Below are 27,576 nucleotides of genomic sequence, written 5' to 3'. Positions count from 1 at the left end.
ATATGCACATAGCTATTGATGAATAAGAATGTATGTCAGAGAAGATTTGTCTATCCTTTGTTAAGACAAATTGTACTGCCTAGAGGAGAGCCATCGTGTTTTGGTGTGAACCTACCTTCAGGATTAATTGAGGACTCAGTGTTTGCTCTTGTTCCTTTGATCAGGGGAAGACCCTGGACTCAGAGCCTGGATAAACACTGCCCCCTGGCTCTATTGATCAGGTAGTAGGCCTCTCTGAAACACTGGCTCTTTGTGTTTAATTTGTGTTTAGTGGTGCAAGTGGCTGGTTCTTTTGTTTCAATGAAGGTGCTGGCCAATACAGTTCAGAGGAAGAATTATCTGGAATATAAACACTTTTTGCTAAAATTTATTATGTCATACCAATTAAATGTATTTACCGAAGACAAGAATATACATGTGTCTTTGGACTGCTATTAGAGAAGTCACAGCCTGAAAAGGTTTGTATCAGGTGCCTAAGTAGCAGAAAACTTGTAATAGGTTCTGGAGAGTGAAATTTGAACTGCAAATTAAATGGAACTTGAACTTCTTTATGCATTTTGTTTTTTTAAATACAGGGCTGGCACTTACTCACCTCTAAAGTGTCCTGATTTCATCCTGCAGGATGAAATGAAAGCACTTTGAAGGCAACCACACAGAACTAATTCTTACCATGCAAAGCAGCAGAGCAGCAATGCCTCCAGGCAATAAACCAGAAACCAAATCCTTACTCATCTGAGCATAATCTTTGCCCACACCTTTTGGCCAGGAAGTTTCTAATCTCTGAGAATTCCCATCCTCTGGTGCCATTAGGATCAGCACCTCTTGTACTGATCATATGAATTCTTATGGACTGTGCTGAAACCAAATGATCAATTACATAGATTCTCTTCATGTGAATCTCTATTGTTTTTGTGACTTTATGTATAGGGAAATTAAAATCTCTTCATAATTGATTATTTGTCTTGTTTGTTTTGCTGGCTACTGAAGGCAGGGGTCTGAAAGTCTACTTAAGTGAACAAGTGGGATATATTTTCCACATTTGTGGTCTGTTGGATATAATCTTGGCCAGTGGTATTGTTATAATTTCTGGTAACAGTTTTGTAAAGATTGGCCCTGGTTCCAGGAATTTTGTTTCTACTAAGAGGTCTCAAGTTCTCACAACTTTAATTCTTTCTTCCTCTAGGCAGTTCTCAGAAGTTAATATGTTTCAAAATCATCTGATTAGAGCCCAGGGTCTGTACTGCTAACAAAATTATGATTCAGGATCAGGAAATGACATATTGAGAAATTCTATCTTGTAGTCTGGTGCTTGTGGAATTATGCTGTTACAATATTTTACTTCATCATTTAGAGCTCTAAGTAACACTTAGATACCAGGGTCTAAAAGAGGTTCTGGATTATAGGTGTTAATTTTAAAGAAAATGAATGCATTCTGACTGAAGATCATTGCCCTGTTGCTCAAGTAATTATTCACGGACCTTTTTCATAATTTAAGTCAGTTACAAGAATTATCTGTTGCCAATTTTTCAATTGACATAATTTAAATATATTTTATTCTAAGCAATAATACTTATGATATCAAAGATTGCGTGTGCTAGTTTTATTTTCTTAATACTTTTCACAAATGTTCAAATAAAAACATAATCACCAATATGTCACTTAAAAAAGTGAAATTATCACGTATACCAAAATCATTTTGTTGTCCCAATTTGGGAAGCAGAATGCAAAAGTGGCTTAAGTATTACCCTTAAAGGGTATACAGCCTACCAAGATTATAGAGCATCCATGTATGAAATAATGGAGAAAGGCTAGGAGGTCTTTGAACTTTTCCAGAAAACTAATTTGTAGCAATAAAATTACATTCATCTAGGCACTTTGACTCAGGGCCACTTTTGTGAACCAGTCTTGTGTATTTAATCATTGGCACCATCTTGTAGGCTAGAGTTAAAAGAATGTCTACAGAGCGACATTTCTATAGCATAGAATGATAGTGCATCCTTCAAATCATTTCAGAAAAAAATTGTTTAGTCAGATGGAGAAACATTTCTAATATATTACATATAACATATTATATTTGAATAATTACATATAATATATCTGTAAACATAAGCCACAGTGTGATCACAGCTTTGTAAAATGAAATCTTTGCAAGGTAAGGAATATGTGAAAAATTAAACAATGTATTATTTTTCCTAAGAGTATTTTTTGTTTTTGGTGACTAGAACATAGTAAAGAACATCCACACTTGGACGAGGGAGATGAACAAGATTCCCAAATTCAGAAGAGTGAAGAGCAGCAAAGAGGCTGCCCATCCCATCTGTCTTGGGTGTTTTCAGGGGAGAGAGGAACCTGTACATGGAGATGCCATTGAGTCCCACTAGGTAGTTAGAGATCGCCACTGGGGATATATGGTGCATGAATAGAGTGGATTCCAATAGAAGGTCTAAAGAACTAAGTAATGAAATCCTTGGCTTCCTTGGGAATCAGAAGACAAGTGACCTAGCTGAAATAGACTAAGGAGACAGGGCTGTGACGAACAATCCCAGAAGAAGTGCAGTAATGTCCTTGATGGATAAAACAAGAATCATATCTTTGTGAGCTGAACTGAATGAATCAAGCAGAGCTGAGAAACAGAAAAGTAAGCACACAATTCCGTACATTTCCCTGTAATGTGCTGTACTGTCTCTTTGCCAAACCCAGTGTATTAAATGTGTTTTGCTGGTTGGTTACACTTTAAGGGTACTGAAGGTACACATGACAGAGAACACTGGAGTAGACTGTTATCTTTCAAGACACTTCTCCTCCTGTAATTGTCTTTAAGAAGAGGCAAATGTAGTAAACAAAACAAAAAACAAAAAAACAAAAAACACCTCTTACCTTTCCCAGCTCCTTTCTGCCCCTGTCTTTTAATTTTGTATGGATGTTACTTTCACCAGCCTTCAACATCACTCATCTGTGTATAATGTATTTTTAAATTCTCAGTATTTCATTTTGACTTCCATAGTCTCATCTTTTCTCCTCCTCCTCTTCCTCCTCCTCCTTCTCCTCCTCCTTTTTCTCCTCCTCCTCCACTTCTTCTTCTTCTTCTCCCACTCCTCCTCCTCCTCCTCCTCCTCCTTCTTCTTTTAGTTGGTCAGGGGGATTGAACTCAGAGCCTGGGCACTGTCTCTGAGCTTTTTTGCTTTTCCACTTTGAGCCACAGAACCGCTTCTGGTTTCCTAGCAGTTAGTTGGAGATATGTTTTATGGGCTTTCCTGCTTGGGCTGGCTTTGAACTGCAATCCTTAGATCTCAGCCTCCTGAGTAGCTAGGACTACAGGTGAGCCACCAGTGCCAGCTAACTTTTCACTTCTTATATTCCATTAACACCTCAGTTTTCTTGATCTTTCAAAGTGGTATTTTGTATCTACACATTTCCTTCTATAATTTCTTTTCCTCCTGTCCAGTTTCCACATCCATTCTCCTCACTTTCCACCCAATATATTTATACCTTGCTTTGTACCTCTTGTTTCTGCCTTTCCCTATTTCATTTCAGTCTTTTCTCACCTTAACGCTTGCTTCAATTACACTTATTCTTTGATGAGTTTGTTCATTCTCAGACATTGCATGTCCAGGACTGAATTCCCAATCTCCTAAACACCAAACATATCCTTCATATACTCTTCATAATAGAAAAAAAGATTTACTCCATTCATTTAGATCAATATTAGAATTTTCCTTGATTAGTTTTGTCTTTCACACCTCACATCAAATCCTTCAAGAAATCCCATTGTCTCTTCCTTTAAATATAGCCTGCTTTTTGGTATCTGTGGGCTCAGAACTCATACAGATAGCAAAGTCTGCAGACACTCAAGTCTTTCCAAAAAAGTGACATAGTATTTGCATGTAGCTAAGTAAACATTGTGTTGTCTCTAGATTACCTATAATGCAGAATATGATGTAAATATTGTGAAAATAGTTATAACACTGTGTTGCTTAGCGAATGACATCAAAGGAAAAGATCTGAATATGATTAGTATTCGACGTGTTTCTAATATACAGATGCGGAGCACATGAATCAAGTAAACTTGGAAATGAGGATTAACTAAATTTAGGACATACTTTGTTTTTTTCTATCTCACTGCCTCCATCCTTTCTACTGAAGCCATCAGTTCCATTGTAACTTTATGCCTCTATTCTTGTCCCTTTTTGATATGTTTCTAAGAGAGTGGCCAACTAATGTTGTCATTCATATGTCCAACATCTTTCCATGACTTTGCCCTATCTTATGTAATAGGAAAAGCTGAGTCTCAAAATGACTGATGAAACCCTACATATTTTGGTGCCATTTTCTCTTAACCTCATGTTCTTTCTCCTATCTTTCCACTTCAGTTTCTCTTTTCCACTGGCTTGCTCAACACAGACAGATGTGCACCAACCTCAGGCTGTTGACTTGCTGTCAATGCTCATAGCCACAGGACTGCAGGGTTCTCCTGAATGACTGTCTCTTCACCAACACCTTCCCTACACATCTTATATTAAACCTGGATCAAACCTTTCCTTCTCTACCTACACTATTATTTACTCTCTTTCCTCTTCCTATCTTATCTTTCAGCATTTATCTTTCATATGGATGTGTCTTCCCCCTGCTATAGGGTGTAATCCCAAGAAATGAAGGGATTTCTTGGGTTCATGATTGAATGCTCAAGCTTCAGGGCAGTACCTACGCATAGCAACAGACAGGAAGTGTATGAAAAAGGAATAAAGAATCTTCTATTTTAAGCCCATTTATCATTATTTTATTAGAGCATATTAAAATTAATTGTATTAACTGGAGGATTTCATTATGGAGTTTCCATACACATATATAAATTACTTTGTTCATACTCACCTTTCTATTCGTCTTTAAGGCCCATTTTGGTGTCATCTTTCTATCCTTGTATTTCATCCTGATCCTCCACTTGTGGCTTTAATTCATGTTTGACTATGTTTGTTGCCCTATGTGTTCCTAATGTCTAACCTGGTTTCTTTTTATCAGTTGGCTTTATTTCCATTCTCATCCATAAGACTCAGGTCATGTTCTAGTGCCATTACATTCTTTAGTATTTGATCTGTCCCTTCCGCTGTCAATATTCTAGTGTAACCAGGTTCAATTCTTACCTTTTAATTTCATTTTTTCGAGTATTAGGGTTTGAACTTAGGACCTTGTACTTGGTAGGCAGGTGCTCTGTCACTTGAGCCATGCTCAAGTTATGTTTTACTATAGCTATATTTCAGACACAGTCTCTACTTTTGTGTCTGAGACCAGGCTTGGACTGTGAACTTTCTAACTATGCCTCTTGCTTAGTTGGGATCACAAGCATTGTACTGCATCTCTTTTATCAAGGAAGGAATCTTGCTAATGTTTTGCCTAGGTTTGGTTCAACTGCCATCCTGTCCATCTCTACATCCCAAGTAGCTGGGATTACAGGTATGTCCCATAGCACCTAGCCTTTCTCTTCCTTACAATTGATAAACCCTTACACTATTATTTCAAAGTAATAGAAGATTCATTTTTGTATATAAGACAGTATAGATGTTGATTTTACATTACATAACCTACTGTTAAAGAGAAAACTAGTGAAAATGATGTGTGTAATGAAGAACAAGAAATGGAGAGGCCAAGACAGAACATACAATGGCCCATGAGCTAATTCTTTGGATGTGTCATGTATGAGGAACCTTAGATCCTTCACATAATCTTGTTCTTCATAATTGTTTCAACTATTCAAACAGAAGTGTAGCTTTTAATGAAACTGAAGCACTGTTTATGAAATAGGAGCGATTGTTCTATGATAGGGTACGGTTTAGCAGTCTTTAAGAATATACTTTTGCAGTATCTTATCCAGTGTGTCCTCTGGTAGTAATATCTTTGAACTTGTTGATCATATACCATGCTTAGAAACCTTTGCATGGTATCTTCTGTAGGTGATTGGTTAGCAGGATAGCATACAGTGTAGGTATATAGTTACCTGGTTATGAAAGTCCTCTCATTGATGAAGATCCAAGAAGGGTACTGGTGAGCCATCATAGTCATCATTCACCCCTTTACAAGATGGTCTGACGTTCCCCTAAAACATTAGAATAATTATTAATGATTTGCTCATAGGATTTATTCACATACATTGAATATTTTGTGGTGTCTACAGTGTATAAGAATATTCTGGGAAACATGAAGGTGATATTTTATTTGGGAGCAAAGGAAGAAAAATATTTGGTAAATTAATAAAATAAATTACAGGTATAGTAGCTCAAAGTAAGGAAGGACCAAGCAATTTGGTAAATCGGTTTCTGAGACGTGTCTAGAAAAGGTTCTCTCCTGCATGAATTTGTGCAAGAAATCACAGTCCTTCTATTGCAGCAGCTCAACCTTGAGCCAAGTAACCTTGTCCCAGTCACATGAACCCAACTTTGCAATTCCAGGTGGCTTAATTCAAGCTGTGACTGAAAGGGCTGGTTAAGGATGATGCAACTTCTTCAAGTCTCTCTCCTTCAGGACCTGGAAATTTCGGTCAGATCTGAATAATATCCTTCTTTATGAATTCCGAGAAGTAGCATTAGGATGTGATGAGAAATATTAGGTGTAACAATTCTTTTCATTGTTCTATTTTGCAGAAATAAAATATTTAACTACTATTGTTCTAAGCCTATAGAACTGTAGGTAATATAACTAGAATTTTAAAAAGTGGGCTGGAAAGAAAAGTTCAATTTTCTTGGATAAAAGGGTTGGAGAGGGCTGGGAATGTATCTCAGTGGTAGAGTACTTGCCTTGCATGCATGAGGCTCTGGGTTCAATTCTTCTGCACTACATAAGCAGAAAAAGCTAAAAGTGGTGTTGTGGCTCAAGTGGTAGAGTGCTAGCCTTGAGCTGAAGAGCTGAGGGACAGCGCCCAGGCCCCACAACAACAACAACAACAACAAAAGGGTTGGAGAATGGTTACTTTCTTTCTTTGGTCAGTTGTGGGGCTTGAACTCTGGGCTTGGGCACTGTCCCTGTGCTCTTCAGCTCAAGGCAAGCACTCTACCGCTTGAGCCACAGCACCACTTCCGGTTTTCAAGTGGTTTATTGGAGATAAAGAGTCTCATGGACTTTCCTGCCCAGGCTGGCTTTGAACCGTGATCCTTAGATCTCAGACTCCTGGGTAGCTAGGATTACAGGCGTGAGCCACCGGCACCTGGCTCAGTTACTTTCAAATCAAGGTTTTTAATTGGGTAAGATAAGTGAAAGACACTACATACTCTAATTCTATAAGACAACAGAAGGGGGGATGGAAGAAAGGCTATTTTGATATTCTCATAATATCCCTGATGCATCTGTTATTATTCCTAAGAGCACTTGGATAATCTCACCAAGCATCTTCTAACTGGATGCTTGAGTGGACTCTGCTTTTATCATTCTGACCATCATATCACCCTGACTCAAAGGCTCTTAGTACTGCAGGCCCAGATCTGTGTTTCCCGCCCATCCCCACTGCATCTCAGGGAAAATTCTTTAAATATTTGACTTTCTGCTACTGCCATTATTGATTTAAGCCTTATTTCCTTTTCTGCCCTATTGCATGTTTAAAGAATACTGCTCTTCTTTTTACCCAGGAGTGTCATTCTGTGTGCTAGTGCATTGTTGGTAGGGGTCTGCCTCATGAAGAAAACATGTAAGATTTGTTCCAGAAGGTCATGTGGGCAGGTTGAACTGACCAGAGACAGATGCAGAAGGTTCCAGGAGCCCAACACATTCTAGTGATGCTTCCATAACATTTGTTCTGAATGTATGGTTACATGGCCCTTACGCTTTAAAAACTTAAGTTTCTTAAGATTTTTGTCATAATTCTATGACTCTTTCCTGTCTACCCAAGTAGGCACCCAAACTAAGACTTGATCTTGATTCTTTTTTCTCCTCCATCATAAGCAGAGTTGAATCCAAACATAAATCATACTTCTGGAACTTTTAATATATAACTGAATTCAAGACCTAGAGAGTCACCTTGTCCCTCCCAACATGGGGAGACACAACTAAAAGGTGCCATCTTTGAAGCCAGCAGGAAGTTGTCAGCAAAAGCCAAAGGCATCTGGAACTGAAAAACCATCAATAGAAACTTCTTCTGATTATGAAGTAAAATTGACAGTGTTTCCTATGTATTCATAAGAATCAAAGACATCATCATCATCATCATCATCATCATTTTTTTGTGGTTGTGGGGCTTGAACTCAGGACCTGAGTGCTGTCCCTGAGCTCTTTTGTTCAAGGATAGCCCTCTACCATTTTGAGCCACAGCTTCTCTTCTAGTTGTTTTCTGGTGGTTAATAGGAGATAAGCCCAGGCTGGATTTGAATCTCAATCTCAGACTCCTGAGTAGCTAGATCTGAGCCTTCTGAGTAGGTAGGATTACTGGTGTGAACTACCAGTGCTGGAGTAGAGAAATAAATTTTACACAAACTGGGATCTACCCTAAAGTCAATCAAAAGACTGCAGCAGATATGACAAACAGCATTCTTTATTCTCTGACCTTAGGGAGGAATACAGATGAATGGAGTGTAATGGAAGAAAATGAACAGAGAAAGAAAACTTCGTTCACAGGCAACATATAATAATTGGTTAGAAAATAATATTGCCCATACCTAATTTAAAAGTTGGCTACAAAAATATTCAGACAAGAAAAAAATGAAACAAAAAAGAATAAGGAAAAATATTCAGACAGTTTAAACACCAAAAAGATATGAATATGATTTGGTATAAGATACATTGTTGTTAACTGCCAAAGTGAAGCATCAATGTGTGGATTAAAACTGTTTCTTTTCCCAATTGTTTTCCTATTCACATTCACCAAGATCCATAGCAAATAAGTTTAGTAGGAGTTATATTTTATGTATGTGAAGATTTTCTAAATTATAAAGACATGATAGGTCTAATGGTCTGAATTAGTGTTCTCAAAATCTTAAATGGAAGATTAAGTAGAGAGGTCCTGAATGGCAGAGATGAAGAGAGCTTTGGGGGAAAGGATAAAAATACAGGTCTAGAAGTTTTGGTTGCTCAGCTCTTTTGGTGGAATGGATGAACCTGGTTGGAGGAGGAAGATGGTTGCTACAAACATACTTTCTCTGCTTGGCGGGTGACTCATAAGGTCACTACGAGGTCCAGGCAGGAGTTTATTGACTTGGATTATATATAAAATAAGATCAGTTATTTAATAAGTTGGGGTATTTATTTTTCCATTTTACCCAGATGCAATGGAGCTTAAGAGCAGGGAATTTAACAGGTCAGTAATTAAGCCCTGAAGAAATAAACAGAGCTGGAAATACTGGCAGATCTAAAGTAAGGGAGGAAGGGAGAGACCCAGCAAGGTAGGATCGCTCTGAGCATGCAGATAGGATCTGCAGCCTTTAGAGACAGCAAGACCTCACCCAAATGTGGACAATGCTGGGACCTGGGGGAAAATGGAATACCAATAGTTGACTTCCACCAGCTCTGTAATCTTGTTTAAATGCAGGTTGGTCTGGATTCCCGAGTTACTTTGAAACTTGAATGAGGTGGAAGGATGGGAGGAGGTGAATGCCAGCCCAAATAAACTCAAATGTACCAGTCACTTCAAGTACTTTCTTGTGCCCAACCATGGATGAATTAAACAGTTACTTATTTAAAGTGGAAATTTTGGTTCACTCCTTTGTTGTACCCAACAAATATTTCTTGAACTCCTTTGTACTGTACTAGGGACAGAAAGTGTAGACTGTATCTCAATCTCTTGCCCTTTGTTCTTGAGGACCTCTGGACAAAAAGTGTCACAGTGGTGAGAATTTTACAAATTAACAATAAATAAATAAATGAAAATAAAACAAAACAAACCCACCTTGCTTACTTCCCAGAATTGTTCTAGCAATTGTCCTAGTGCAAGGAGAGAATATTAAGAAGTCTTTTTTAGCAGGGCACTGGTGGCTCACACCTGTAATCCTAGCTACTCAGGAGGCTGAGATCTGAGGGTAAATATTCAAAGCCAGTTGGGGCAGGAAAGTCTGTGAGACTCATCTCCAATTAACCATCCAATTGATCATACAACTACTCTCCAATTAATCACCAAAGAATAAGTGTTACTGAAGAGTTAAGGTGAGAAAAGACTGAAATGAACTTGAGAAAGGCAGAAATAAAAGGTATAAGGCAAGGTATAAATACATTGGGTGGACCCTCCCCCACAGTATAACCCCTGCTTTCACTATATTTGATGTCAGTATAACTTGTGGAGGAGATGGGGAAAAACAAGTCGTTTAAGGATACAGGTGGACCTGTTGCAACAATGTGAGAAGTACAAGTTGTCATGTCCATAACAAGCTTTACAATGTCTGTGCAGGGGGGGGGGGAGGGGGGGAGGGGGGAAGGGGGGAGGGGAGAAGGATTGGGACTGGGTGGGGAGGGGGGAGGCTGGGAAGGGATGTGAAGGATAAACAAAGGAGGAGGTTGCAATGCTTGGTAAGAAATGTACGCATCATCCTGCCCATGTAATTGTAACCCCTCTGTACAGTATGTTCACAAATAAAATAAAATAAATAAAAAAATACATTGGGTGGAAAGTGAGGAGAATGAACGAACGTAGAGACTGGACAGAGAGGAAAAGAAATTATAGAAGGAAATGTGTAGAAAGAAGATATTACTTTGAGAGGTCAAGAAAACTGAGGTGTTGATGGAATATAAGAAATGAAAAGTTAGCTGGCACTGGCCTATAATCCTACTATTCAGGAGGCTGAGATCTGAGGATCACTGTTCAAAGTTAGCCCAGACAGGAAAGTCTATGAGACCCTTATCTCCAACTAACCACCAGAAAACTGAAGTGGTGTCCTGGCTCAAAGTGGTAGAGCACTTGAGCAACAGAGTTCAAGGACAATGCACAGGTTCTGAGTTCAAGCTCCATGACAGACAAAAAAAAAGTCTTTTCTCAGAGACTTGAATGTTGTAAAAAAATTATACAAAGCCTTGAATTAAACATATACATTTGCATCAATGAACCTCAACAAGTAAATGTACTATTAGCACTAGCTAACTATTTCAGTTTAAATTACAGAAGGCTTCTTATTTTAGGGAGATTTTTGTGGTGCTGGGAATCACCATTTTAAGAAATTCAAAGTTAAGTATAAAAGTTTCAATAACATGTTGTATATATATATATATATATGTCATATGTGTTACACTATTTTGAATATAACTGAAGAAATGAATGTTTTCTTATTCATTGCTGATTATTTTTCTATGTTGATTCAAAACATATAGTAGTTTGTCATTAAATGATACATTAGAAATAGTAGTACATATCTATGTACTACTATATATATGTACATATAACAGTACATATATATATATATATATGTATACACACACACACTAAAACCAAGTTTTACTAGGAAGACTTATACCCAGTGATGTGGCTAAATTAGCTTTAACATTAAATATGGGTAAATAGATGCCTCACAGCTGAGTCTGTTGTTCTTTACATAGATGCCTACTATGAAACATAAGAAATATAAAATCAAATGATTTGAGTTCAATAGTATAGAGTGTGCATAAAGGTATAAATGCTTAGTAAATATTTTAATTTATTCTAAATTGATACTATTAATTTGCAAGCTAAAGTACTACCTACTGTAAGACCCCCAGAAGACAATAACATAGCAGAGTCCAAGAGTTTTCCTTTAGAATTCTATCTACATTTTTTCCAGTCAATACCTAGTATAAGTACAATGGAGAATTTATAACTTACAATCTCAAATTTAAAAAAAAGCCTGTTGAAACAATGATAATGCTAACTTAGGATCCATTGCAAACATTTGACTATTTTATATTAATTAAATATAAATGACACATTATTTTAATATATTATCATATATTATATATTATTGTTACTAAATGACATCAATGGAAATAGCTAATCATAACTACTGCCTCCTTTCCAGAGGAAGCAACATTCATAAAAGGACTCTTTTGAAGAAACTTCATAAAGTAAATCAATCCACTTTCCTGCCTTTAAAGCTTATGAGCAAAAATGGACAAACCATTGTCACCCTTCTCTTTTGGTTCTTAGTCATAAACACAAAGAAAAGTCAGCATTTTAATACAGACAATTCAATTTGATTACCAATACAAGGCATGGATTGTATGGGCTCATTTTATCAAAGTCACTCAATACAGTCTCTTTTATGACATGATGATGGCATGGATTCCACAATGTGAGAGAGTGTATACTCCTCTAACTGAAAATTTTTGTTTTGTTTATGAAAATGATAGATAAGGATGAGCATGAATTTTCCAAGTTGAACATGATTGACTCTGTACAACACCTTAGTAATAACAATAAAATTATATATGGATATATATATATATATTTAGTTTAAATCTATGATTGAGTTAGCAGATAAATTTGTCCCCACAGAACAATCAATATGTTTGAAAAGTGGCCAGGGGCCAGGTGGGTCCATAGTTACCCAGAGCCATGATGCTTGAGCACCTGCCACTTGATCTATGTCTCACACTCTGCATCTGGAAGCCAGTTTGGTGCCAGTACCCCGAAGCTGCCTGCTCAGCTGAGATCAGTTCAGGGTTCCCTACCTCCTTGAGGGCTGCGGAGACTGCATGGTGATAGGAGGTACCATTTATGAAACATCTTCCAGGTGTTTCATTCCCAGGACAACCCTATATTGCAGAGAGTATTCTGCTGCTTGTGATGGGTTCAGTGTTGTGATGGAATGAACTGGCAAATAGGAGAGAACCCATGACTCAGAGTTTGTGTCCTTCCCCCTCATTTAATTATTTACGAGTATCCTTTCATTGTTTGGTGCGATCTTACATTATATCCCAACTTCTTTTCAAGTGTTCTCTAGGGGTGATTTTTTTCCTATTGATTTGTGGAAACACACAGAAACTTAGTGGAGCCCTCACGTTCCAGAGACCCTTCTGATCTGATGATTCAACCCAAAGTCCTAACCATAAGAATCCACAGAGCAAAAGGAATATTTGCCCAGGAGGCCAGTTGTCTTGGCCAAGGTTAGATCTAAGCACCTGCAGGTCGAGATCTCTTGAGACATTTCCCTTGAGGACGGGGGAGGGGTGGGTACCCACATTTACTCCAGGCCCTTCTCCTTCTCTTCCTTGCCCTTTCCCCCCCCTCCCCCCTCTCCCTCCTTCCTACCCCCCTTGGCCTCAACAATTTACCTAGACCAGGAAATGGTATTCTGCGAAATTCAAAAGGAAAAAAAATACACTGTCTGGGATTCAGGCTGCTCATGCACGCACTGACCTTTGCTTTCCAACCTCACCCTCAACCTCAGCCCTGGGAGTGGCCTAACGGGGTCCCCTCCCCACCCCGCCCCCACCCCGCAGCAGCCCCCAGCGTTCACCTGTTCTTCACTTTGAGCCGGGGGAGCTTGTGGTCGGGCTGAGCTCGCTGCAGGAAGGTTGGTTCGGAAGGCTGGTGGTGGCCAGGCAGCTAGCTAGCTCTGGGCCAGCGGCTGTCCGGGGACCGCAGGAGTTTCTCACCTGCGCGGGCGCGGGGCGCGCGGAGGCCAGTGTGGGCGGAGCTCGGGGCGCGCGGTCCCCCCGCACCTGGCCAGGCGCCTGCGGGCCGCGCCCCCCGCACCCGGCTGGCCACCCCGGGAAAGCTGTTATTTGTTACCCCAGGCGCACGGAGCCAGGCACCTGAGCCCCGCCCAGCGCCTCGGTGCACGTCGGGAGTGGTTACTCTTTTTTCCCCCTCCGCAGCCTCTGATTGCGCGCACTCCCTGCTCCCTGACACACTTCTCCAGGAGTGAGTTCACATCCCTGGGAAGGCCTCAGCCCGGGACTGAACCCGCTCCCCAGGCCCTCCAAGGCTCTGGGGCAACACCAGGACTAAACTTGGCAACTCACAACGTTGGGGTTTTCATGGTCTCTTCCTTGATCTTTGGGCACCCCATTTCCCTGCCACCCCAAGAGACTACTGGATGACAGGTGTATGGCAAACCTAAGATTTTTATTTATTTTTTATTTACTTCTTTTTAATTTAGCTCTGAGTTTTTAAGTATCATTGGTAGTTTCTGTTTCCTAGGTCAAGACACTACTTAAAGCTTTAAAAAAATTTTTATTGTAAAAATAGTGTACAGAGGGGTTACAGTTATATGAGTAAGGTAATGAGTACATTTCCTATCAAGCATTATCACCTCCTCCTTTGTTTATCCTCTACCATCCCTTCCCTTCTCATTTCTCCCTCTCCCAAGTTGTAAAGTTCGTTTTCAACATGGTGTCTTGTACATCTCATTGTTACAATGGGTCAACCTGTATCCTTGTTTCAGCATTTTGTTATTTCCCTTCCCCTCCCCAAATTAGAAAAAAATGTATATACAAGATGCAGGGCACCTACATCAAATACAGTGAAAATAGGGGTTACACCATTGGGGAAGAACATACAAGAGAAACAAAAAAAACACATAGTACATTTTAGATATATTAAAAACAATAGCAAGAAGGAAAAAACAAATTGTGTTTCTGTCTTGGGGTTCATTTCACTTAACATCATCTTATATGGTCATATGTACATAGCTTTTGACCTTTTCTGCTTGTCCACAACTTATACTAGTTATTTCAAATAAGGGAAACCATGGGACCTATGTTTCTTTGGGCCTGGCTTACTTCACTTAATATAATTTTTTCCAAGTCTTTCCATTTCCTAACAAATGGGACTGGGGTGATGTCATTTTTTCTAATGGAGGCATAGAATTTCAGTGTGTGTGTGTGTGTGTGTGTGTGTGTGTGTGTGTGTGTGTGTGTGTGTGTGTGTGTGTGTGTGTGTGTGTGTATCACATTTTCTTGATCCATTCATCTACTGAGGGGCATCTGGGTTGGTTCCATATCTTAGCTATGGTGAATAATGCTGCAATAAACATAGTTGTGCTGGTAGCTTTAGTATAGCCTTGTTTGTGCTCATTTGGGTAAATGCCCAAAAGTGGGATTGCTGGGTCCTAGGGGAGCTCTAATGTGGAGTCTTTTGAGGAAACTCCATACTGCTTTCCAAAGTGGTTGAACAAGTTTACACTCCCACCAACAATGCAGTAGGGTTCCCTTAAAGTTTTTTTTTTCTTAAGACTTATTTCAAGTAATAAGCTTTTGAGCACTTCAAAGGGATTCCTCATGATACACTGCAACTCCTATAAAGCAGGTAGAGTTGATTGCTAGTGCAAATGCCAGATTAACAGTGACTCCCTGCGACTCTCCAGTAACCCATTGTGTGTTGGATAGATAGGGTATTTTAAGGAGACTTACATATGTGGAAAAGCTGAGATAACTTGTCTGTGGAACCTGTGGTATCTGAAAGCAGGAGCTCTGAGATTTATCGGTCTTGGACATGAGGATTTACTAAATCCCCATCAGCACCTGTATGTTGCTTAGGCACAGGTGAAACTGTGGTAATGCTTGTACTTGGTGGCTGCATTGGGCCAGCAAGCCTCTGTGAGTGGCATCTGGCTGGGACTGACCTTTGGATGATGAGTAACAGGACCTACCCTGTTTACAGCTCTTTGGCCCAAGGAAATCTTCCTCACATCCATGCTCCACTCCCCGGGGTCTGAACTCTGAAGGACTCATTTGTGTATTATCAGTATCACAGTTCCAGTTACTGCATTTTATCTGAAATCATTTTACTGGGTTTAATTATCATCCTCCAACTGGTATCCTTTAGAAGATAAGTGACTTTTTAAAATACATTCTCCTTTTGTCAACATGAAATTTTATTTTAACATATACAAGTATATAATTATATAAAAGTATATAATTCCACCTGTGCAAAAAACTACAAATCACACTATTAGTAGTCAAATGTAATTATTATTAACAATTTAGTGAATGTCTTTTGACTATTTCCTCCATGGAAATCTACATTCACTTATTTAAAAAATGTATTTACTTTTTCTTTTCTTTTTAAATTATTGTTCAGGGGGTAAGATTCCATTTTGTTGCTTTATAATCTACTTATATCCCATATAAGATGTTATGAAGAATTTACCATGCCAAGTTTTTTTTTCTGTAATGTGATTTTATTAGTTGTACTATATTCTACAATATGTGTAGATCAATATTTATTTAATCATTTCCTTATGTGAGAAAGTTATATTGCTACAGAATATTGTATCCATACTTTTACAGGTGTTTTAAAAAGAAAAGAAATGTAAGTCAGCATACAGTCAAGACACTTGCACACCCATGTTTACAGCAGCACTACTTGCATTCACCCAATCAGCTCAGGTGCTCAATAACCGAGTGGGTAAAGAAATCGTGGTATATATCCTTATAGTAGAGGATTATTCAGCCATAAGCAAAAATTGACGTATATCGTTTTCAGGAAAATGGACAGAACTAGAGATTGTCAAGCTAAGTGTGACAAGCCAAGCTGAGAAAGATAAATATTACATGTCCTATAAACTTATGTATAAAAATAAATGGATGACGTCCGTGTAAAACAGCAAGTGTTGTGGAGAGAGTGAAAGGAGAGATCGAATGGGAGGGAAAACATGATCAATGAATCTGTTAGGAATGTTTAAAAGGGGAGGAGTGATGAGAAATGATGGAACAGGTGAATTTAATTGAAGTACATCATATACATACACAGAAATATCATGATGAAATCCTTTGTACAATTAATCCATACAAATGAACAGTAAACTTTTCAGATGAAAAGGAATGTGCTTGCCTTAAAAAACAACATTGTCAAGAATATATTATGTTCTGTAACTCTAATTCCAGCACTAAGGAAGCTGAAGCAGGGAAAAGGCAAGTTTAGGCTGCAGAGTGAGAGCCTGTGTTAAAACACCAAAATAAACAACAACAAAAAGAACATGAAAACTACATTAATATACAAAATAATCAATTTTATACTCCTAGGGAAATGAATCAGTTACTAGACCTTTTAAAACATTTATCAACTTGAAAGGGTAAAAAATGTTATCACATTTTAAGTATGTATGTTATTATCTTTTAGTTGAACTCCATACACTTACCTTGTCTTTTTTTAAAACATTTTTTGTTTATTGTACATTTTGATCATCTTTTTCTTAGTAATTTCTGAGATGTCTTTGTATATGAAGAATATCAACTCTTCATTATTTGGTCTGTGGCTTTATTTTCCAGGTTGTTCATTTTGTTAATGATTTTTTTTTTAATTGTGAAAATACTGTACAGAGGGGTTACAATTACATGGGCAAGATAATGAGTACATTTCTTATCAAGCATTGCAGCCTCCTCCTTTGTTTCCCCTTCCCATCCCTTCCCATCCTCCCCCACCACCCAATCCTCCCTGCCCCCCCCCCCCCGCACCAAAGTTGTAAAGTTCGTTTTCCACATAACGACTTGTACATTTTTTTTAAACTGGGATCTATCTGTCTGTCTGTCTGTCTGTCTGTCTGTCTGTCTGTCTGTCTGTCTGTCTGTCTGTCTGTCTCTGTCTGTCTGTCTATCTATCTATCTAACTATATGCTTCTCTATATATTTTCCTGTAAGTGGCACTGTGAAGTACATGGTCTCTGGTGCCTGGCTTTCCTTACCTCACACAGTGATTTCAGGTCCCTGTGTAAGATAAAGGCAGATACTCATCCAAGAGGTGTTAGTTGAGGTGGTTCTTCCTGAGGTTAGTTTTGCTGAACTTCCTACAAGCAATGGCACGTGCCAGTAACAACAAATCATGTTATTTGTTATTTATTTATTTATTTATTTATTTATTTATTTATTTATTTATTTATTTTTATTTTATTGTGAAAATACTGTAGAGGGGTTCCAATTACATGGGTAAGGTAATGATACATTTCTTATCAAGTATTGTTGCTTCCTCCTTTGTTTCCCCTTCTCATCCCTTCCCATCTCCCCCCCCCAGAGTTGTAAAGTTCATTTTTTGACATAACGACTTGTATTTTTGGGGGGGGGGGGCTCCGGTCATGGGGCCTGAACTCTGAGCCTGGGCACTGTCCCTCAGCTCTTCAGCTCAAGGCTAGCGCTCTACCACTTGAGCCACAGCGTCACCTCTGGCTCTTTTCTTTTTGCTTATGTGGTGCTGAGGAATTGAACCCAGGGCCTCATGCATGCAAGGCAAGTGCTCTACCACTGAGCCACCTTCCCAGCCCAGGACTTGTATTTTTGACATGTAAAAAAAATTAAAATTTAGTCAACTCTCTTCATCAGTTACATCTCAGCTTTATCAAAGCTTTCCTACCCTTAAGTAAGCATATTTTTCCTTCAGTTTTTTATTTTATGTCTTCATTAAACATTTAAATAGATCTGTACTTTGCTATGTTAAAAGCCATAAAATGTAAATCGAATTGCTGTGAATTATTATAGTGATAACTAGGTCACATTTGTTAAATAGGTGTAAGTTACAGACTCTTATGAAGGCAAGGATGATCTCATTTTCTATCTTATCACATAAGCTTAACACAGAGATTGGCAGGCCAAATGTTTAAACTGCTTTTGACTCCATTCTTCTCCTTCCTGCCCAGTAAATTTAATAGCCCTGGATGCTGTATCTCCAGCACTATCACTCTATATTAGCCTAGCATCATCTCTTGCTCACGTAAGACAAATGGCCTCCTAACTGGTCTCTTTGTTCCCATTCTGTCATAGTACAGTGTATGAATTCTTCACCAGCAGCCAGCATAATGTGTGTGTGTGTGTGTGTGTGTGTGTGTGTGTGTGTGTGGTGTGTGTGTGTGTGTGTGTGTGTGTGTGTGTGTGTGTGTAACTGAAATTGAATCTAGGGCACTGTGTGTGCTAGGCAAATACTTTGCCACTTGTACCATATATCATATCCCCAGCCCTTTGGTTTCCTTTGAAATATGGTCTTGATAGCTTTCTTTTCCAGGCTGGCTTTGAATTCTTAATCCTCCTGTCTCTGTATCCCAAATAGCTGGGATTAAAGGCATGTACCACCATGCCAGCTGGCATGATGTTTTATAAACAATATTCAGATCCTATCATTGTAATTACCTTTGAAAGAGCTTTTCTAGTTGATGCCCATACCCCTGGAATAAAATGTAAATAGGAATTCTGTACCGTGGCCTACAATTCTCTACATGACCTGGGTTTTGTAGGAGGGGATGCTCCTCTGCTTCTGTGGTGCTAACTCTGTGCCTGCTCACTGGGTTTGATTCGTGTTCCTGGAACAGACCAAACCGGTTCCTGCCTTTGAACTTGGCATTGTCTCTGCCAAGAAAGCTTTGTGCAGCTGGCTTCTATTCATTGTTCTGATTGTCCTTAAATATTACCTGCTTGGAGGAATCTTCCCCATGACTGCTTTTCCTGAGAAAGCCCTCTGTCTTCATCATAGCACCCTATGGTACTCTGTTTGAGGCAGTCATTACCACCTCCAGATATTTTTTTATTGCCTTCTCTATTCTTAGATAGAGTGCCTAGAATAACACAAAAGCCCATGGGAGAGACTAAAAAAATATTGCCATGAGTAATAAATAAAAAGCAATAACAATAACTATGTATAGAGTAAATAAATATAGATGCGGTGTTTTCTGATTGGCTAAGTTCTCATATATTTTTATATTGACAGATATTGACATAGATGTAAGTATAGCCCTATAATCATATAGATCCTTTATATGGAGTAAGATGTTTGTGTTATCTATGTGACAAATCAAGATGGAGCTCTTTAAAGAGAAGGCATGAAGACTTATTTGTGTAGGATGCCATACACTATTACTTTAAAAAGTGTTGATTATAGTTGTAGTACATTGTTTCTTTCTTCCTTTTATTACCCTTAAATTGTTGTGCAAAGAGATTTCAATTCCATATGTCAGTTATTTGTACAGTACATCATAGCATCAGCCCTTCCATCATTCTTTCCCCCATCTATTCCAACGCCATCCATTCTGTTGTTTCCTACTTCCATTTTCATATATGTACAATGTTATGGCAGTCTTCACCCACCGTTTCTTTGCACTGGTACATATTAAGTTGCACAGACTGAAGGATTTTATCATGCCATTTCCATATATTCATATAAATATACTTTGATGATATTCACCTTACCTACATATTTTTAAACATATTTCTACAATTTGTATTCTGGTCTAACTGACCTACAAGGGTATCAGTTTTATATTGTTGGCTTTATAGGATAATTTAAGGTCTGGTAGATAAATCTGGTAAATAAATCTGATAAATCTGGTAGGATAAATCATCAGTCTTTCTAAAATCTTCTTGATTATTTTTTGCCTTGTAAAGCCACAAATAACTGAATACTAGTAGTATTTAAGCACATATTGACTTGATCATAATTTTTTCTCTTTAGAAAATGGATCTAGGGGGCTGGGATGTAGCTCAGTGGCAAAGCACTTGCCTAGCAAGTGCAATGTCCTGGGTTCGATCCACAGTACCAAAAAAGAAAAGACAAAAAAAATTAAAAAAAAACCCAAACAAAGAAAATGGTTCTAGACCCCCTAGACCTATAGCCACCTAATCTTTGATAAGGCTGATAAAAAAATAGAAGGGAAGAAAGACAGTCTCTTCAGTAAATGGTGCTGGTAAAACTAGTTAATCACCTGTAGAAAACTAAAGCTAGATCCTTATATATCACCCTGCACCAGAATCGACTCCAAATGGATCAAAGACCTCGGAGTCAAAGCAAACACCCTGAAAACCTTACCAAGGAATAGGAGAAACTCTAGGGCTCCTTGGCATTGGCCGAAATTTTCTTAAAAGAGACCCAGAAACACAACACAACACAAAGAAAGGTTGTATAAATGGGATTGCATGAAACTGCAGAGCTTCTGCATGGCAAAGGACATAGCTAGCAAGATCAATAGAAAGCTCACAGATTGGGAGAAGATCTTCACTAGCCATACAATGGACAAGGGTCTCATATCTAAAATATACCTGGAACTCAAAAAATTAAATCCCCCAACAACAAATCCTCAAAGAAACAACTGCCCAATAAATAAGTGGGCTAAAGACTTAAAGAGAAACTTCCCTGAAGAGGAAAGAAGGATGGCCAGTAGACACATGAAGAAATGTTCCACCTCTCTAGCCATAAAAGAAATGCAAATCAAAAACAACATTGAGATTCCACCTCACCCCAGATAGAATGGCTATAATCAAGAAATCTAGTAACAAGAGATGCTGGAGGGGATGTGGACAGAAGGGAACCTTACTGCATTGTTGGTGGGAGTGTAAACTTGTTCAACCACTTTGGAAAGCAGTATGGAGGTTCCTCAAAAGACTCCACATAGTGCTCCCCTATAACCCAGCAATCCCACTTTTGTGCATTTACCCAAATGAGCACAAAAAGGCTATACTAAAGCAACCAACACAATTATGCTTATTGCAGCATTATTTACCATAGGTAAGATATGGAACCAACCCAGATGCCCCTCAGTAGATGAATGGATCAAGAAAATGTGATACACACACACACACACACACACACACACACACACACACACCCCTCAAATACACATTTCTATATATTATTTATTGGAAAGTAAAAGAAATCCTGTCACACCAAGCAATGAGACAGGAAAGAAAGAACAAGAGATTTGGGTCATTTTTAGGTTGGATAGTTTCTATAAGTCCTGAATTGTCTCTTGAAAAGATAGAAGTAATTATGACTTGAAGAAAACATATAGAAAACAGGTCTGTTCTAATGCAGTAGGCCACTCAAGTCTGTTTGGTGTATAGCCTTACCTTTCATTTCCTGTTTGAGGCTTTTGTCAAAATCTAGGCACTGGGGATGTATTGCTGTAATCCCAGCTCTGAATAATGAGGGACTACCAATAAAAACCCGATTTGGAAATTACCTCCACGAAAGAGGCCAGCCTTCACAATGAACCTTCCAAGATGAAAAGCTTAATATAAATAGATTTCACAATGGAAATATTTTGCAATACCGATTTTCATAAATTATGGCTACTATCGAGATAATTTGTCTTTGTAAAGTCCTAAGATTTACCTAGAACTTAATGAATGAACTTTGCTTCCTGTTTCTTAGGAAACACGGAATTGCTTTTCTATGGAAGCAGAGACTTTAGAACTCTGATCGAAAACTTCCTGGTTGCTAAAAATAAGATAAAGAAAGAGAAACAGTCTCCCCAAAACTTTTATAAAAGCAATGCTATTTATTATTGGACACAAGTCATGTTAAAAGTTTAGATAGTGGATGTACTTTTTAAAGAGCCCCAATGTTTTGTAAAGCAGGGACTTTTCAGTTAGACCATGCTTTGTCCTAAATTTGTAGTACAAAAGAATATTTGCATTGAGAAATAGTTTTTTTGGTCTGTCGTGGGGCTTGAACTCTGGGCCTGGGCTTGAGCTTTACAGATCAAGGAGAGCACTCTACCACTTGAGCCACAGCGCCACTTCCAGTATTGAGAAATATTTTATTTTTATTTTTATTTTTTTAATTGTGAAAATACTGTACAGAGGGGTTACAATTACATGGGCAAGATAATGAGTACATTTCTTATCAAGCATTGTAGCCTCCTCCTCTGTTTCCCCTTCCCATCCCTTCCCATCCTCCCCCCGCGCCCCCCACTATGAGAAATAATTTTTAAAAAACCTTTTTGAAAGCATTTTCCCTCTTTTAACAGATAAGTGGTTTTTTTTGAAAGTATTAAAGTTTGGACTCAGAGCCTCAAGTTTGCTAAGCTAATGCTTTGTCACTTGAAACATTTTGGCTATTTGCTGATTAATTTGGAGATAAAAATCTCATGGGCTTTTTGTGTTTTCTGGCTTCTAGCCATAATCCTCATGTCTCAGCCTCTTGAGTAGCTAGGATTATAAGTGTGAGTCCCTGACACCCAGCTAAAGAGATTTTTAAACTATAAAACAATGGATTCTTTTCAGTACATTTTTTTGGGTTAAGAAAACGCAGCATTTTATTGTAAAATAGAACATGGACATGAAATACTTTTATTAATGTTTAAAATGAGTCAGTACATAATATTAAAAACTTTCCTCATAACCTATGAAGGGTTATATGCATATATACATGAACAAATTGACTAAAGGGTGGTATAGTAAGGGAGCAGTCCAACAGTGTAATTCCTCTGGTGATACTGACTAAGAATGCACTGTTTTCATAGCCTGACTTCTGGAATTGAAACCCTTTGTACAACCACTTAATGAAAATAAGTAAAATAAAGTAGAATCAAATAAAAACTTTCTTCAGTTTCAGTTCCTAACATGGTAAACAACTATGTACATAATCCACAGAAGCAAAGATCTGTAAACTGAAGCGTTTAGCCTCACATATCAGAAATAAAGAGATGAAGATGAGATTTGGAAGTCATCAGCATTTAGCTGGAGATTTAAACATGCACATGGATGCATTCACCCAGAAAAGGTGCTTAAAGGAAAAATAAAAGAATCACAATGACACCCAGGGATTTAATTTAATTTTGTAACTCTCCTTGCCTGTAAAATATGAATAATGTTGTATACATTGTCATGAATGAATGAAAGAATAAATGAGCTAGCATTTGGAAACTGTATGGCACAGTGCAGTCACTCAATACATTACAGAGATCTTTCATTGTAGGAGTAATACATAAGCATCAGTTTCTTTGATATTTTGCAGGTAAGTATTTAGTCAGACATAATATTAGTGTTCTTCATGCAAAGGTGAGTGGAGAAAGGAAGTAGAAGGAAAGGAGGAAATTGGAAAGAAAGTAAGTACTTTAACATTGGCCTTTCTGTATTTGTGTGGTTCAATAGTCTCTGCTATTAAAGTTGACTTTCTTTTTACTCTGAAATATTCAGTGTGAACTCATGCAAATTGACTGTAAATGTTATAGCTACTTTTGTGATATGGCAGAAAGAACATTAGAGACAAGAGAGCAAATGCCACTTGAATTCTGATCCTGCTCCATACTGGATTCTCTACCTTAGTTACTCAGTCTCTCAGAGCCTTAGTTTCCTCCTCTGTAACACAAAGGCATGGAGAGAAATTTCACATAGTTACAACCTGCAAGAAGGTACAAGTGGAACATCACCTGCCCTGCACATAAGAGCTGCTCAGTAAGAGGCAACTTGGGGCTGCTGTTCGCTTGAAGTGTGAGAAAGAGCAAAGATCTTGAAAGCAGGAAACTTAGGCTTCCATCAGAACTAAAGTTAGAAAGATGGGGCCAAAGGAGAAGGAGACATGAAAGTAAATGGTGATTGATGAAAAGGAAAAAAAATTAGAGAAAATCCAGAGTTTGAAGTTTTTGGTTTTCCCCTGTGACTCAAGTCCCATTTTAATACTTTCTGAAAGCTCCCCCTCTCTCCCCTCCCCCTGCCACTCGGCAACTGCAGTTGGGAAAGTAGAGGTGTGCAAGCTAGCAGTACAGATTGCTAGGCAGACATGGAAGACGTGGAGAGACAGCTGTGCAGCTGTGACAGATGACATGTAGATGGGACACGTGCCTATCAGGTACCAGTGGCTCACATCTCTAATCTTAGCTACTCAGAAGACTGAAATCTGAGAATCACTGTTTGAAGTCAGCTCGGGCAGGAAAGTCTATGACTCTTATCACCACTAAACTTCCAAAGAAGGTCAGATGTGGAGTTGTGGCTCAAGTGGTAGAGCACTAGCCTTGGGTAAAGAAAGAAGTTCAGAGGTAACACTGAGTGCTATCTCTGAGTGCAAGCTCCAGGACCAGCATGTGTGCGTGCGAGCACACACACACACACACACACACACACACACACACACACACACACACACACAAACACACACACAGAAATAAAAGGCCTTCTTACCACGTCATTCAGCCCACAGCCTATGGTTTGTAACTACCGTGGTGGTGCTACCAGCCAGAAGGCTCTATCTTCTTGGCATTACATCACTAATTCTTAATTTTAGGTAACATGAATATGACTATGCAGGAGGTGGCATGACATGATATGCAGAGTGAAGGCTTTGGTATAATACAGTACTAGCTTCAACTCCTAGCTCAGCTAATTTGGGCAAAGACATTCCCTCACTCTGTATGATTGAATTCCTTCCAAGTTTCTGGAGTTGCACTCATTTCTTATGACATTATAATCAGCAAAGACCTTAGAAATCCTGCCCTGACAGACCTCAGAGTATCAAATAGGAGACAAATATTATTTTGTTACGTGAGCAATGTGTAAGCACACATTGAAAGATGTCTTTAACTGTATAATGGAATGGGAGGAAAAGCATTGCTGTCATGGGGACCAGCATTTATAAAGCCTTTGTTGTAGGGAAGAATCAAAAGACCTAGACAAGGCAAATGTGGCTAGAACAAGGACAGCAAGAGAAGAATGCAGCAGCCTCAGCTTCCTCCATGTAACTAGAGAATATACCACACAGGTTGCTTTGAAGATTAGTGGGAACACATGGCACTGTCACCAATAGTTTCCACTCATTAAATGGCAACTGCACGTGTCACACCATTGCTGCAGGAGTCAAGACAGTTTCTTGAGCTACACTATTTCAGATCTACCCTCTCTAGATACATTGTAGTCCCTGCAGTACCCAGTAGAGCTGTACTTTAGTTCTCTTTTGTTCTTGAACTATGGAAAAGCCTGTTGGAGAGAAAGGTATCTTGGAAAGATGGGATTGAAGGAGGTAAAAAGGTTGAAGAAAGCCAGTGTTATAAGTCACAATTTCCCTCCCCAGACATGTCTGGGAATGTGACATTCCATTCCCCTGGTCTGTCATTTTCTGTCCTTCAGGCAAAGGATCCTACTTCTCAGCATGTTCCTGCAGGCAGAAGTCTGAACAAGAAAACCAGTGTACAAAATCTCTCCAGTGGTATCAGCAGAATCAAGTTGAATTTCAGAATGAGCTAGTTTTGCCTGTCTGGTGCCTTTTAAATAGACTCCAGGGAGAAGCCCAATTGCTGGCAGATTATACCCCTCACAGATTCAAGAGAAATCCCTCTGCACTCCCCAGCTGACTGTGTCTTAGCTCCCCAATGGGAAGAGCAAGGATAAGGATAGGAACAGTAACCCCACTTCATAGTAAAGCTTGTAACGCTCAAGGGACTAAACACAGTGACTTTGTGAACCTTGACTCTTATCAGAGTAAGTGTACATACATGTTAGCTAGCACATAATGCCTGGACTGGATGCCAATTTTATTCTTCGTTTCTCCCAACATATATACATGAGCATATAGGCACATACACACACAGAAAGCATTTTATGTTGATGTTGAGATGTGTATCTTCTTAGAGTGGCCAGAAATGAAAAGGGCTTGGAATTCAACAAGTGTTCAAATACTGTAGTTAAAGGTAGAAGGCAAAAGGACTATACCTTTCCTAATATTGCACAAGGTAGAAAAAAGTAGGAGAGAATTATTTTGAGAATGGCACGTCTTTTTTTTTTCTCAAGTTCATACATGAATATCCATTGACACCCACCCTATCAGCCGTCCCAGGCACCTGGCACTCAACTCCAGAAATATTAAGGCCTAAAGTAAAAGTAAGAAAGACAGGAAAGATGGAAGGCAGGCAGTTAACTTTGTGTGTATAGACCAAGGCCCCATGCCCACTTTTGCAGGTTCATGTAGCTTAGAAGTTAGCATGTGTTTCCAGGTTTTATGTTTCTGAATGATCTTTCCTTTGGGTGCAACTCATCATCTTTTTTTTTTTTGCAAACACTACCTCAATTGTGATGAAAATATTTTCAACTTCAGATTCTTATTGGCCCAAAGGTCTGAAGCCTGAAGCTCTGAGCCTCACATCTCCATTGCGATCTTACTGCCCGAAAGTCTCCTTGTTTCCTTTCAGACTTTCACCCTGAGAGCCTGGTGTACTCTGAGATGTTGAAACTGCAGTTTGATTCCAGGATTCTGGAACAACCACATAGGTGTAACATGCACCTAATGAGAAGCATAATACACACACACACACACACACACACACACACACACACACACACACACACACACACACACACACACACACACACACACACACCCTACCTTTAAGCCATTGTACCAAAGGGGTTTCAATTCAGCATGTCACTTGATGGATACAACACATTTTATTGGTTAATTTATATATGTGAAATAGAATTGTTTCTGATTCTTTCAAATATTACTATTTGCTAGCAATTCTAGTCATTATTATTTAAGAAAATAACGATAGGCATGAGTCAAATATTATATCAAGTAAAGAACACCTTCCCTATGATTAAATGTCGTGCAAATCTGCACCATGTGACACTAATGTAAGATAGATAAATGCATTGCTGTACAATATAACCAAAAATAATTTTGTGTAACACCCTGGCAGTGTCCGGTTAGCTTCATTTCAGAGCTGAGACTGTAGCGCCCACTAGTGACAGAGACTGATATTATTTTATGGTGGCTGCAGGATACCTTCAGGTTGTATGAGAATTGTCAATAGCTAGTAAAAAGGAAAGCAGAAGCAGTTGGATTAAGAGACTTCCATGGAGCCAATGAAGCAACTATGTATGCTGTCTATGCTGATCGGTTTAAAAAAATCATATTCCTTTGGTTTTTGAAAATACCTATCAGCTTGATTCTCTGGCCAGAAGATAGGACACAGGAGTGTTAGAAATCATAAGAAGGATTAAAATGAATTAAAAAAC

The 27,576-nt window shown here is 38.7% G+C and overlaps 1 protein-coding gene across 3 annotated transcripts in view; it reads right to left on the bottom strand.

The window, feature by feature from the left end:
- Rassf6 (Ras association domain family member 6) overlaps window positions 1-13,664 on the bottom strand; it is a 44,726-nt gene extending 31,062 nt beyond the window's left edge. Inside the window, exons 1-2 of one of the 3 annotated variants that reach the window (XM_070013047.1) lie at window positions 13,389-13,664; window positions 5,990-6,088 (exon numbers count right to left, since the gene is read on the bottom strand). In XM_070013047.1, coding sequence (XP_069869148.1) covers window positions 5,990-6,057 — 68 coding nt within the window. In that variant the 5' untranslated portion in view covers window positions 6,058-6,088; window positions 13,389-13,664. Of the gene's footprint in view, window positions 1-2,877; window positions 2,954-5,989; window positions 6,089-12,600; window positions 12,751-13,388 lie in introns of those variants that run through there. The other 2 variants (XM_070013048.1, XM_070013049.1) reach the window with 2 other exon arrangements.
- Between the last annotated feature and the right edge of the window lie 13,912 nt (window positions 13,665-27,576).

The sequence above is a fragment of the Dipodomys merriami genome, unplaced genomic scaffold, assembly GCF_024711535.1.
Source record: "Dipodomys merriami isolate MVZ:Mamm:240054 unplaced genomic scaffold, mDipMer1.0.p SCAF_9, whole genome shotgun sequence".
NCBI lineage: Eukaryota > Metazoa > Chordata > Mammalia > Rodentia > Heteromyidae > Dipodomys > Dipodomys merriami.
Note: the sequence above shows the minus strand (reverse complement) of the source record. Positions and strands in the feature narration are given on the sequence as shown.